At 31.1% G+C, this 13,929-nt stretch overlaps 2 protein-coding genes across 21 annotated transcripts in view; one reads left to right on the forward strand and one right to left on the reverse strand.

The window, feature by feature from the left end:
• Positions 1 to 6,000: 6,000 nt before the first annotated feature.
• Positions 6,001 to 8,342, forward strand: LOC106300940. 20 transcript variants are annotated; one of them, XR_001262121.1, is made up of 7 exons: positions 6,013 to 6,218; positions 6,569 to 6,710; positions 6,792 to 6,864; positions 6,971 to 7,128; positions 7,241 to 7,642; positions 7,975 to 8,034; positions 8,149 to 8,342. XR_001262121.1 is itself a non-coding variant. In XM_013737210.1 (6 exons), exons 2-6 carry the CDS (start codon positions 6,638 to 6,640, stop codon positions 8,162 to 8,164), a joined length of 282 nt encoding a protein of 93 aa, XP_013592664.1. In that variant the 5' UTR covers positions 6,001 to 6,199; positions 6,569 to 6,637; the 3' UTR covers positions 8,165 to 8,342. The 20 variants fall into 20 exon arrangements, 6 of the variants coding, with proteins under 6 accessions (XP_013592664.1, XP_013592663.1, XP_013592661.1 ...); XR_001262125.1 differs by having other exon boundaries at positions 6,569 to 6,676; XR_001262126.1 differs by having other exon boundaries at positions 6,569 to 6,676; positions 6,814 to 6,864.
• Positions 8,343 to 12,911: 4,569 nt separating this feature from the next.
• Positions 12,912 to 13,929, reverse strand: part of LOC106300507 (MICOS complex subunit Mic10-like) — a 1,565-nt gene continuing 547 nt past the window's right edge. Inside the window, exons 2-3 of the mRNA XM_013736660.1 lie at positions 13,749 to 13,900; positions 12,912 to 13,138 (exon numbers count right to left, since the gene is read on the reverse strand). Of these exons, the coding sequence (XP_013592114.1) occupies positions 13,124 to 13,138; positions 13,749 to 13,900 (167 nt within the window). The 3' untranslated portion in view covers positions 12,912 to 13,123. The remainder of the gene's footprint in view (positions 13,139 to 13,748; positions 13,901 to 13,929) is intronic.

Raw genomic sequence — 13,929 nt, forward strand, 5'->3', positions numbered from 1 at the left:
CGTCGGAATGTCCGTCAGAATACCGCTGTTTTCTTGTAGTGTTTGTTAAGAAATAGAATCTATCATTTTCTTAAGTTCTAAATATCATTACATGTTTTTGAACCTGTAAAAATCGTACTGTATTCTATACTGTATAGTTTAATATTATATAATATAATATAATATAACATAATATTTTGTACTTTTTTAGATTTTGATATTTGGGTTTAGGGTTTAGTGATTATGGTTTAGGGTTTAGTATTTAGTAGGTGAGGAGGTATGTACATTAACTTATTACATGTAATCATAAATATTTCACAATTTGTGTCAATATGTAATATGCTATGTATTTTGTTACATTCTATTTGGATCTAGGGTTTATATTTGAGTTTATGGTTTATATTTTTGGGTTAGGGTTTACTGATTTGGGTTTAGGGTTTAGTATTTAGAATTTAGTCACCGGATCAGTTGAGCGTTAAATGTTATTCACTCAATTATGTTAAAATCAATATTATTCACTTAATTATAGTTGACATTTTATTCATTTCACAAATTATATATAATTAGGGATTTAGGTATAGCATTAGCGGTTGTGGGAGGGTTTAATATGTAGGGGTTTGAGTTCAGGTTGGAATCCTATACTACTTCGACATATGGAATAGAACAAACACAAACTTTCTCTAAAATATATAGTAAAAACATTTATAGATTATATTTGGGTTTATGGTTTACTGATTAGAGTTTAGAATTACTAATTAGGAGTTTAGGTATAGTGTTTAGCAGTCGTGGGAGGGTTTAATATGTAGGGATTAGATGTTAGGTTGAGACCCTATACTACTTCGATGATATAGAATAGAACACACGCAGACTTTATTTTTAAAATATAGTAAAATATTTATTAATTATATTTGGGTTTATAGTTTACTGATTAGGGTTTAGATTTACTAATTAGGGTTTAGGTATAGTATTTAGCGGTTGTGGAAAAGTTTAATATGTAGGGGTGAGAAATCAGGTTGGGATTCTATCCTACTTCTAAATATAGTGATTGGGATTTAGGTTTAGTATCTAGAATGTGAAAGATATATATAGTTGGGGTGAGCATTAAATTTTTCCATGAAATCATAGGCATTTCATTATTTCACAAATATATACTATGTTATTTATTTTGTTCTATTCTATTTGAGTTTAAGATTTATATTTGAGTTTATGGTTTATATTTGAGTTTATGATTTATTGATTAGAGTTTAGAGTTTATTATTTAGGGGTTGGGGTATGGTTGATATAAGGATGACTAAGGTTGGGGTAATATTTAGTATTAGCGTATGTGGGTGAGATTATAATTTTATACTATTTTGGCGACATGGAATAGCACACACAGTTCATATATGTATGGTCAATAAACAGCTGACGTGGATGGTTTGTTCTTTTTTCCTTTGAAATAATTTTTAGGCATACCTACCCTATATTATAGAGATACGTGGGTACATAGGACACATCTTTACCGGATAATGTTAAAAAGTAAGGATATAACCGGATGAATTAGAGTGTAAATGATAGTTTTACATTACATCAAAATCATAACCATTTATTTAATTATCATCTCAAAATTGGCTATTCAGAAAATAACCCCAAAAAAAAACAATGCAAAATTTTCTTTTTTGCCTCTATCTAATATAAATGAGTAAAATGAATTTTGACGCACTAGAGGAAGCTTAACACATCACCGGATGATAAATCAAAGCTGTATTAACCACCCTGCCATTAAGAATAATTGTACAATTTATTCAAAAATAATAATAATGATAATTTCACAGTACAGAAAACATAATAAACATAGTATATATAAAAACCGAAAGTTCTAATATTAATTAAATATAATATTTTAAAAAGCCTAAAACAAAATTTTGGTTAATTTTTGTTTAATCTTTGATTAATTAATTGGGCGTTAGGTTCTACCCGATCCGATCGCATCTATAGTGTCCAGCGCAATTCCGACTATGGGCTTGCCGTAACAGTAAAATTGAATCATGGAAAAAAAATACTGATGATTTGGTTAGGAGTGCATTTAATTTAATATCGAAGCGAGAAGAGGGGAGACACGTTTTGAAGATGAGTTTTAGGCGGTGAGTTCAGTGTAACAACGTCCCTTTCGGGACATGCACATGACAAAGATGAGTCTATCACGCGTATGTGTTTTTTTAGTGTTACATGTGAACAGAATCCTCGACCTGTGTCTATGCACGTGTGACATGTTAAGACAAAAAAAATTGTAGCTCTCATCTACCGTAACACGATGTGTTGTCTCTATGACTGGATAAAACTGTTCAACAATTGGAGACTTATAATGGTAAATTCCACTTTTATGTTTTAGGCAAAATGACCACAAGTACATTTTCAGTAACCTGGTTTTACCAAGTGAATCTTCGGTTAGAAGCGCTTATTTAAACCCTCTTGAAACTGTGGTTTTCAAGATCCCTAGTTCGATTTCCGTTTGGAATAGATGTTGATTTTCTTGGGAGCTCGATCACGAGCTGCCCATGGATGATCACATGCCATAAGGGTAGAACTTACTCATAATAATGATAATAATAATCAGATTTTGTAGCCAATAATGATTATGGGTTTCTATCAGAAACTAATTATGAAAACTGAAGGTTGTAGAAACTTGTTAAGACTTTTCAGCAGCCACTGAGGTAGTAAACCCAACAAGGTGTCTAGAAGAGGACCACTCAATCTCAATGGTTTCACTTTAGTTATGAAAATTGACGGCTGTGAAAGACAATTGATTCGTGGGAGACAGAAATCAAGTTCATGTTCTTATTTTAAGATTCCATCAACAAGTTCATCAGTGGAATGGTCAAAAAGACTTATCTGTAGGTTTAAGGAATGACGATGTGTATAGAAAGATGAATGATTTGCGGTTCAAGGCTTTTTGTTCTATGGTCCCCTATCATCATCACCCGTTTCAGTTTCCTTAGTCAAATAGAATGAGTGTGTTTAAATAAAGGGAAGGGATCAAAGACAAAAATAGAATTAAAGGCAAGCACATTCCTCATGGTTTACGAACCGGCATACAGGATATAGAGAACCAAGCGGTAAGGTACAGAGGAGGAAACATTGGCATGTAGGACCGGCTCGGTTATTCCCGGTTTGCAAATTTTCAAGACACGTTTGATATTTGACTAAAGAAAAGAGGATCAATCTTTAAGTATGTACTAGAGCTTGCGGGTGTATATTTTAATTTTATTTTATGAATAAATATTTGTTTTGTATAAATGATAATATATATTTTTAAAATTTACATGTATTAAATAATTGTTTAATATAATATTTCTAAATACAATAATTTTATAGTTTATATTGAATAATGTTATTTTATTTTTTTGAATTGTCAACTATAACAGTCACATTTCTAAAGTATGTTATATACATTATTAAAATTTTGATGCTATATATTTTATAATCAACGACATTAATTACATTGAATTTGCATTGGGTTGCTATTTATAGTAAAATATGTGTAAAATAATATACTTTCATATTAATTTACATTTTATTTATATATAATATAAATTGATTATTTTTATGTGGTCTTTACTTTTTAGTTATTATTAATAAATAATGGGAAATATAAATACATAGTTTTAGAACAATATTATGTTATAAAATTTTAAAATGTTTATCTAAATCGATGAAGTGGAGACTGGCGGGCTTTGTAGCACACTGTTTTTTCAATAAACCATAACTATAGATCTCTCGGAAAATGAAAACACAAAACCAAACATTGTATTTATAAACCATTTGAAAACACTAAACACAAAAAATGGTAGTTTGATAAAATTTGGCTATGAAACATCAGTCTAGGTTAGTCAAACGAAGGTTTGTTTTTAACGACAAAAAGGTTTGTTTTCATTTTAAAATTTGTAATAAAGATAAGGTCAGTGGCATAAAGAGTAAATATTAAGATAAAAATGAGTTAATTCCTAAATTTACTTCAGTTTTAATAGATCACTAGTTTTTGATCCGCGCATCCGCGCGGGTATTTGTTCTTCATAATCATATGTTTGTAACTTTTGAAAATTCGATAAATTTAATTGTTTATACTCATTATGTTATAGATTCATATGTGAGTCGACCGCTGCATGGAGATTGGAGGCCATGGAGGAAGAAGGGCCACAGTGGCTTGGTGAGCACGGCCGCAGAGCACTGTGAGTCAACAACGGCGAGATCAGGAGCCACCTCGGAAAGCCTTCACGGATCACCGTGCGATCTTGAGAAAACGATCAGTCAATTGAAGATTTCCAGTGTTAAAAAATCTGATTTAGTAATTAGTAAAACGATTGTGTTTTAACCAGTGGTAGAATATTTTAGTTATTTAGAAAAGTATGATATAAGTATAAAATGTACTCTTGTTTTAATAGTGTAGATATCATTTTATACAAGTTTGATCAATCATAATATATATGATGATACAAATCATACAATCAATCAAACCCTCAACCCAAGTAAAGTAAAAATAAAGATGAAATTTTAAAAAATAGATGACAAACAGTTACTTGATAGCAAAACAATGATTGCAAGACAATGTCTATTGCATGATATATAAACATGATATATATTGGATCCAATTATGAGGATGAGTATTTATACATTAGGTTTGTTAATCTAGTCAAATTAACGTTGTATTTTTTGGTTTTGTGTATGCAAAACAAATCAAACCACAGCATATTGGGGACAGTGACATATTTTTGGTTCATTTGGTTTAGTTTCCAATTAAATAGGAGAAGGGGACGTCAAATTAAGTTTGATTGTTTAGGAGTTAGGAAATTAGCAAAACGACAGTTTCTTAGGATCATTGGGTTTAGTTTCTAAGTAAATCGGAGAAGGGACGTTAATTAAAGTTTGGTGGCTAAGGAAATATTCAAAACGACAACATATTAAAACAGTGGCAAAAAATCTCTTATAAATCAAAAGAGAATCATTACAACATTTTAGGTAGCCATGTATCATCATCACCACAATGAGTCTTAGAATCCTTAGAGAATTATGTTGGTTCATCTAAATATATAATAAGTTTTTTATTAAATTAAAAATAAATTAATTATTAATGTTTTTCATTCTTTCCTTAAATAAAAATTATGGAATTATCTAATGTGGCTAAAGTATATATGAAAATTAATGATTTTGATAATAAAGATTTGATTAAAATTAGTGTATTCTTTATCATATTTGTTAAATTTCAAATTAATAAAATAAATTAAACAATTACATTAACCATATAATAAAATTTTAAATTTTTCTGTATATGTTATATTTTGATTTCTTTCTAAACAACTATAATTACTAAAACTGTTAAAAGTCTCACATTCAAATTTTTGTGATCTATGATTTAAATTATTTGTTATGATAAAATACAAATAATTACAATTTTTTTTGTTATGATAAGTGTAATATATATATATATATATATATATATATTAAAATAAAACTATATACCATATAAAATATATAAATATTTTAATTTTAAAATTTACTTTGAAGAAATATTTTTGGTAAAAGCTATTGAACAAATATTGACAATTTAATATTTAAATTTTAAACTTAGCCTTGAATTTGTAATAATTTATAAATTACTAAAACTACTAATCACAATGAAAATTTTGTTATCAATGATTTAAAGTTTTTGTTATAAAAATATATAAATAAAAAAACAAATGAGTAGAAAGCTTCATTTAATATATATATATATATGTTAATGTCATTTAAATTTAATTATATACCATATAAAATAGAAAAAGTGATTGTTTGGATTAATGAAATTTATTTATTTGGTCACATCAATTTAATTATATATGTAATAATTACTGACTTTTAATTATTTAATATATATTTATTATTTTATAAATATGTAAAAGAACATATCTATTATTAAAAAGTAGAGTTTTTTCCCTCCTGGTGCTGCCATGTCATCTCCCACGTAGATAAATCGAGTTCTACTAGGCCAACACGTGTCCCGACTGCATTAAATTGTGTCTTTTCCGTGTTAACTCAAATAAAGCATAATCTCTCCATCTTCCTCGCGATTTCTTCTACCGTTGTGCGATAACGAGTTTTTCACACTTTCAATGGCGAGTCCAAGTGCTGTATATGAAAATAGGAAATCAGATGACCTTGAAATCGTCTCCGTTGGGGCTCTTTATAGCGGCTCCTGTGATAAGAAGTACGGGAGTTCATCTAGGGTTGGCTTTTTTTGCTCCCTATTCCTCTCTCGATTCCTGCGATTCAATCCATGTTGACAATTTTCGATTCGGGTGATATGCATGTAATCTGACGAGTTAGGATACATATCGTGTAGTTTGATAGAAGGAACTTTACCGATGAACACTAGATCGAACTCTGTGCTCTTGATTTTGAACAATTTTGATTTAAGGTTTAACGTCGAGTGATACTGCATATGATAGAGGCTAGATCCTTAAGCTGGGGATGTAGATTGGGATCTAAGAAGAGAAGCAAACTTATCAACTTGTCGATTTTGTGATACAACTAATGCGTTGTAGAATTTCTGTTTAATTAGTTTTTTTTTCATCAGGGAAAAAATCATTTCCCTTATCCTGTGGGCTATAAAGCTGTTTGAGCTCACAATGGGAGCACATATTATATGGAGATTGAAGAGGGTGCTAAAGTACCTTTGTTTCTGGTATGTTGCTGATTCCCTTTAAATCTTATATAAGGTTGTGCATACGTTTTTCTTAGAATGGAGCAGAGTCTTACTTTTCGGGTATGTTGCTGATTCCCTTTAAATCTTATATAAGGTAGTGCATACGTTTTTTTTAGAATGGAGCAGAGTCTTACTCTATTGATGCTGATACTCCCGACACAAGTTTGGTAAGGAATCAGTAATATTTAATTAGATTTTAAGTTTATTTTAAATGTTGCAGGATCATGTGTTGAGAATCTCTTTTACTGACCCTTTTTATTACAATTTAACAAGAAATCGCTATCGCAAGATCATGTGTTGAGAATCTGAATATATTATACAAATCATTAGTTTTAATCCCCTTTACGGGGCTTTATAGCGCGCAAGATAAGGGAAACGATATTTTCCCTGATGATTACTGGAGTATTAAAAAGGATCTCCACCTATAAAAGGTAAGGACCTCCACCAGTGAGAATCAATTTTCACAGCTCCAATTTCATTCAATATTTCTTTCTTGGTATAATCATAATGGCTAAGCAATCTTTACTACTTGCTAATTTAAAGGCCGGTTGCTGTTCTTCCACTGTAGATGTGCAGTTACTCAGATTCTGGGAAGTTGATGGGAGTTGTGGATTCCTTTTCAGTCAAGTCTGTAATGGAATTTGTGTCCTCATGTTAAACTGATTGTCATCTATAGACTGTCATAACTGTTTTTATGATCCAGTTCTTCATGATTCTAAAAAAATGTAGCCTTTTATATCTACATGTGCTTGAATACGACGGTCTGGTACATAACATCGTTCTAGCTTTGTTCTCCCAAGTTATCTCCTTATAAAATACTGAGCAATTGAATCTGACAGTATTGTGATCATCTTTCTAGCTCCAACTCTGCTTTGATTCTATGGAAAACCGTTTCATGTGCAGCTCTTCGCACCAGCAAGAGAGGAATGGCTGTGGCTACACATGGTATGTGTTCCTATCTCTTGAAAATTTACTTCTACGAGCATATTTGATCTTAGTGATACTTTAGCTAAATGGTTTAGCAAATGAAATTCTTAGAGCAGTTGATAAAACTATTTTCCATGTTTTAGCTTCTGCTTTGGAATCTTAGTGGATCCCTTAGATAAAGCATAGTTACCTCATAAATTTGATTGTAGCTGTATCATGGAAACTGTTTATGTTCTGAGGTCGTTAGTTTGGATTACTTCATAAATTTGATCACTCTTTCCTATACGGAATCTGTTATTTCATCTATCTTCACAAAAGCCCCAATCTAAGTCCCCTAATCTGCTATTCAGCCGAGCTACTTGCTGCGGAGAACGAGCTACTCGCTGTGGAAGGCACCTCAGTCATGAAAGGTGCAGTGTAGCTACAGCTATGGTTGCAATGTACAAGGATCACACTTTACTGCATTTACTACTTTTAGGGTTCTCTTCTTTTGACTTATAGTTCTCTGTTTTTCACATTTTCAGAAAACATCACACATGAAACAAGCCAGAGTGATCAAAATTCCAAAAGCATAATACTTCGAAATCCTGGAGTAATCATAAAAATTATTGTGCTTTTGTTTGGTGTTTATAGAAATAGATGTCATATGCAACTGATGCCAATATTATAGTATTTTAGATCACTTATAATTAATAATATTTATTTGGTTTCTACTGCAGTCGGGCTCATTGTAATAAAAAAAAATCTACTTTTGAATTTTGAAAGGATAATTGTGAATTAAATGAGTTGCAACTATTTAATATCTATTTGTATATCCTTTCAACGTTTAGGAAAACAATATCTAAATGTTGTACATTCCATTCCGTCAAAAGCAAAGCAGATTAATAAAAAGGTTAAAAGCTATATTTATGTAAAAAAACTGAAACACTTTTATACATATATTGAAATTTTGCTTATTTTTAAAGTAACGTGAAAACAATGATGCAAAGATTGAAATAAATTAAAATATCTTCATATGTTTGTTAATATTGTATTTACTAAAATACCAAAAATAGCTTTTAAATCATTAAAATATCTATTTAGTTTTTGTATACAATCTATTTACAATATCTCTTTTTATATTTCATCAAATCCCAACTTAACAAAAAAGGAAATCTCACGAATGTTTTTTATGTAGTTACCGAATAGGAAAATTAACAAGAAAATAATGGAAAATAACAATCAAAATGATTAATACATAATCAGAATATATTTTTTCTGAAAAACTACAATATTTCATGAATTAAACAGCAAAAATATCTTACATATTACCATCATTAAAACATCAACACACTCTTAAATAGAGAAAATAGCACCACACAAGTCACAAGCACACACCGTTTTTTTTTTTTTTTTTTTAAAAAAAATCCAACCTTTTGAATCTAAAACAAGTGGAAACTTAAATATTTAATCAAACTATTTTATGCCCTTCTACAAAAAAAGTAGTGAAATATTTTATGCAACTTAAAGCATGATTATCGGGTGAAACCCGTTTTGGGTTTCTAAAATTTTTTTTTTTTAATTTTTGTTTTATCTGATTAAGAAAAAAAAAAATTAAAAACGGAATCAATCACGGGCCGTCACGTGTCGTGGGGTCCTTAAAATAGTATAAGAAACGGACCGAAACCGTTTCTTATCTCGCGACTTATGAAACCCGTTTTTATCAAAAGCGCGGGGTCCACTCCTTAAGAAACGCGCTACTATACCGCGTTAAAGATGCTTTTAGGGACCCTTCAAGTTTGATTTTTCAACAAAGAAATATCAACCTTTGCTGTTTATAGAAGATTTTGGGGTTATAACATCAGTATCACACTTCAAAAATTGAGACCAGCTCAGTGTTGTGGAGCAATGTCTTAGCATTGGATTTGAGCTATGATCTTCATATTTCGCATCTTCTTGGACCGGGAGTAAGGAGAAGAAAGTTGTAGTCTGTTGTGAGAGATGGAAGGGAGTTAGGTCTGTCTGATCTAACCCATGTCTTTCAAACAGCAAGATGTTCAAGTATGACTGGAGCTATGTATCAAATCTAAAGTTCTCCTTTGTCTGTTCTTGAGTTTTCTTTTTATCACCCAATTTGTCCACCTGGGAATACTTATAATTCATCAACCTGAATCAACATTCAACATGATGAGTTTATCTAATGTGGTTTGGCTATTTTGAGTCTTGGTTTAGTTGGTTTGTATTTTGTGAAACAGTTTTGCCATTTATGGACATCTCTAAAGGGAAAATAAAACATACAACTTTTTCTTCCTCCCCCAAATTCTGTTTTTTCTGTCTATCAAGAAGATCTTCGTCTTTTACCATCAAAATCATTCAACCTTTTAATTTTCAAGGTGTATTGTAGTGGTCTCATTTTCTATTTCAAGTAGCATAATTAATACATCCAATCCCTCTTCTACCGCAATTACGATGACATGTATTCAAACTAACTAACAAAACATAAATCATAATCAATTTATGGCAATGAAAACAAAATTGTAAACCAACACAATTCATTAAAAATTCTTCATTTAGTTCCACAAATATGAGACCTCTGCACTGTAAATCCTACAACTGTAGCATACATATACGAAGTTCATGTCACAATCAAACATGGAGTCTGCCCAAACAACTAACACGCAACTTCACAAATAATAGGAACAAATTATCATATCCCGCCCGTAGGGCGGGTCTCCCCTAGTAACACATAAAAATAGTATATATAATGTTCGTCCCGCGCAAGACGCGAGTCTTAACCTAGTTGTAATTATTTTAAGAAAAAATTACAGTCATAGACACAATTTCACTTTGCAATTACACTCTAAGGCACAGACTGCTTGAAGAGCACTTTCTGAAGATGCTTTTACGACCATACCCTTTAACCAAGTTGATCTCTTTCTACATAAAAAAACAATTTGTTTCATTTATTGTTTTTTCTCTTTCTTATCCATCTAAAGCATATCTATCTCGTTGCGAACAAATTGTTTATCTTTTTTTAGAACTTTAATTTTTTCATTTCCCAATTCATATTCCATTGCGAAATCTTTGTCCATATTAATCCAAAGTGTCAGTGGTTACTTGTGTCGTCGTAAATTTCTCTTTTTTTTTCTTGTTTCCAGATTATCTAATCAGGTTTAACATATGCTGAAAAATCAAGCACGCAAAAAAGAACCGGTTCAATCAAGTTTTGTGAGAACATGGAAGATGCCATCGCTGCTGCTTCTGCCACCGTAGAAGCCGCCGCAGCAAGTAGTTCCTAAGATTTCTGAGTTGTTAGTCACTTCAATCTCTTTGATGATGAAGAAGATAGATCCAGTGGAGGCTGTGGCGGTTATGGAGGAGGTGGTTACGGAGATGGAAAACGTGAGGGTAGATACAAGAGACTCGTGGATACAATGGTGGTGGATTTGGTTATTCGAAAGGTGGAGTTGGTGGTGGTACGGTGGAGGTGGCTGTGGATAACGGAGTGGAGGTTGTGGTGGTTATGGATACGAAGGTGGTAGTGGATACAGAGGTTGATACTTTTGGAAACTTTGTTGATGAAACTTCGTTGACAAACCTCATTCACACAATATCATCCATGGAACTCTGTTAAAAAAACTTTTGTTACAATTTTTTGATCCATTTGAAATTAGTTATTGTCCTTTTGATGATAAATTTACTATATATGAAAGAAAAGCTTGATCATCTTTTTATTAAAATGATGAACTTATAACCCACTAAAACCATCCACAAGACTTCGTCCACGAAATCTCGCCTACGAAACCTCTTGTAAGATTAAAAACCTCGTCCACGAAAATTCGTCCACACGTTCACATATCTCCCATCCAAGACTGCACCATCCATAAATATATATATATATATATATATATATACACATATACATATATAGTATAAGTTTTACAAGAAATATATACATTATGGATGTCAAAATGTACAAGAGAAAAAATCATAATTTGTTTTACGCATAAATATAAAATTTTATACATTATAATTTGCAATAGTGACCAATAAAATATGTTGGGAGAATACAAAACCAATTAATATGTCAACTAAACTAATAAAACAACTAATAAACTACCTTTATACTTTCTCTTACGGTAGCCAATCTTGTTTCCCCAGCATAAGGGTATTATGGTCCCAATATTGCATCGAAACCAGCAATTGTGTCCTACAAACATAAAGTGTCTAATTGAGTAAGAAGAAAAACAAATGTGTCTAAATACTATTTGTACTTCACCTTTAATAGTTTATAGATTATAGATGATGATTGTGTTAATTAATAGATACCCTTTTTGATATGGTGATTGCGTAGAAATAGGAAAAAATCTTTGGATGTGGTTTTGTTTTCAAATTGAAAAATACAGTATAACCTCTTTAAATTAATACTCTATAAATTAATATACACTAAAAATCTCTATAAAATAATATAATTTTATAGTCCCAAATTGAGTTTTTGGTTCAATTAGTATATCGATAAATTAATATCTCTATAAATTAATAAGAAAATTATAGTTTTGGTGTAGTCCCAACATTATTAATTTATAGAGGTTTCACTGTATTGTGTTTTGATTTTCTGCGGTTAATGGCATTTTCATGGAAGTAGGAATCATTATTTGAATAGTATTTGAGTTTTGGAAGGAAAATATAATATTTAGTTTTGATTTTGAACGCAAAAAATCTAATGATATCTATAATATACTAACTAACATAACTAAGAATTTTAAAGAAATTAAGAAATTATAACTTCGGTAAACACTAAAATTGATAAACAATACATTGATTAGATAAAAAAATTGTCAAAATTATAATATTAGTAGAACCATAAAACCGGTAAACCAAAGCTTGATTTAATCATTTTACCTAATATTGTTCCGCACAATAGATTTCCAATTGTTTTGTCTATAATCGTTTTGCTACGAAGAAACATGGACTCATCTTAATTATGATCAATCGTTTGGTTACAGGTTTACATGAGTATTGGATTACGACTGGTCATACGTTTACATGAGTATTTGTTTCATATAATACAAGGTAGGTGATGGTTCAACATAAACATATTTGTTTCATATAATACAAGGTAACAAGACGGAATGGTTTAGTAAGGAGAGCAGCGATTTATTTAGTTTAGCATAAATATTGGTTTAGTACCGATAGCAACCATTTATTTGGTTCAGGAAATTAATCTGATAGCAAAAGTGTAAAACTACCGTGTTTTAATCAGTGGCATTAATTGGTAATTATTGAGGAAATCTCTGGGATTAGATTAGATTAGATACCTTCGTTTGAGGTTGTTTATTCTTGGAACTATAAAGCATGACTGAAGTCAACTGTTCAAAAGGATTTAACAGAAGAAAGCCAAGGTTTTACATTTAGCGTTAATCTCAAAAGATTTGTCCTTACAGGTTTTAGGAAACAATTCAACAAATCACTGTGTGATGGCTCTGTTTCCGCATGGATTCAGTTACTTTCATCGTTTGTCTATTCGTCTGCAGCCTGCAACAAGAAGGAAACAAAAAGAAAGAAAGATTCAATATCATGTTATCCTTTGTGTCATCGATTTAAGAAGATCAATTGTTCAGAGGTAAAACGAGAAATTGATATATGTGCATTCCTGGACAGTGATGATCACTGAGGAATATAAGGATGTCTAAATGAGCCATCACCTTCGTTTTCAATTAAAAATATCTTCTGCTACTTAAACGCATATTAACAGATATGTTGGGCAATGATAATAGAAGTGCTATGAACATGGTAAGTATCAAAGTTACCACTACATGTAATGATACATATATAAACCATATATCATTGTCACACAAACAAGCAAAAAAAAAGAAAGTTTTCAGAGTAGCAAAATAATTGAAACATATCTTCAGAACGTAGAATTAGTCAATTACCCTAGCAAGGATGCACGCATCTAGAGATGTGATACCTAATTACAAAGTTTTAAGGACCCGTTTGCTCAACTGACTATAAGAATAGGCAGGCAAAGATGTTGCTTCTTATGTATCTATCAGCACCATTCAACAACCTCTCTAAGATTTGCTCCCCATTATCAATTTTTCTACCAAACAAATGCATTTGTCAAAAAGTGATGCCAACTAACCTGAGATACAGAAGAAGTTTCTCTACTCTTGGGAGCTGCTGGGGATGAAGAAGAAGAAGGAGCATCAAAAGCAAGAGAGCAGTCAGTGTATGCAGAGCCAATACCAAGTCCAGCACCAAAAGCAATCGATGCCCATCTTGTTACAGGACTCCCTACACACAAAAAAAAAAAAAAAAACAAA

The sequence above is a fragment of the Brassica oleracea genome, chromosome C6 (genome assembly GCF_000695525.1).
Source record: "Brassica oleracea var. oleracea cultivar TO1000 chromosome C6, BOL, whole genome shotgun sequence".
In the NCBI taxonomy this organism is placed as follows: Eukaryota; Viridiplantae; Streptophyta; class Magnoliopsida; order Brassicales; family Brassicaceae; genus Brassica; species Brassica oleracea.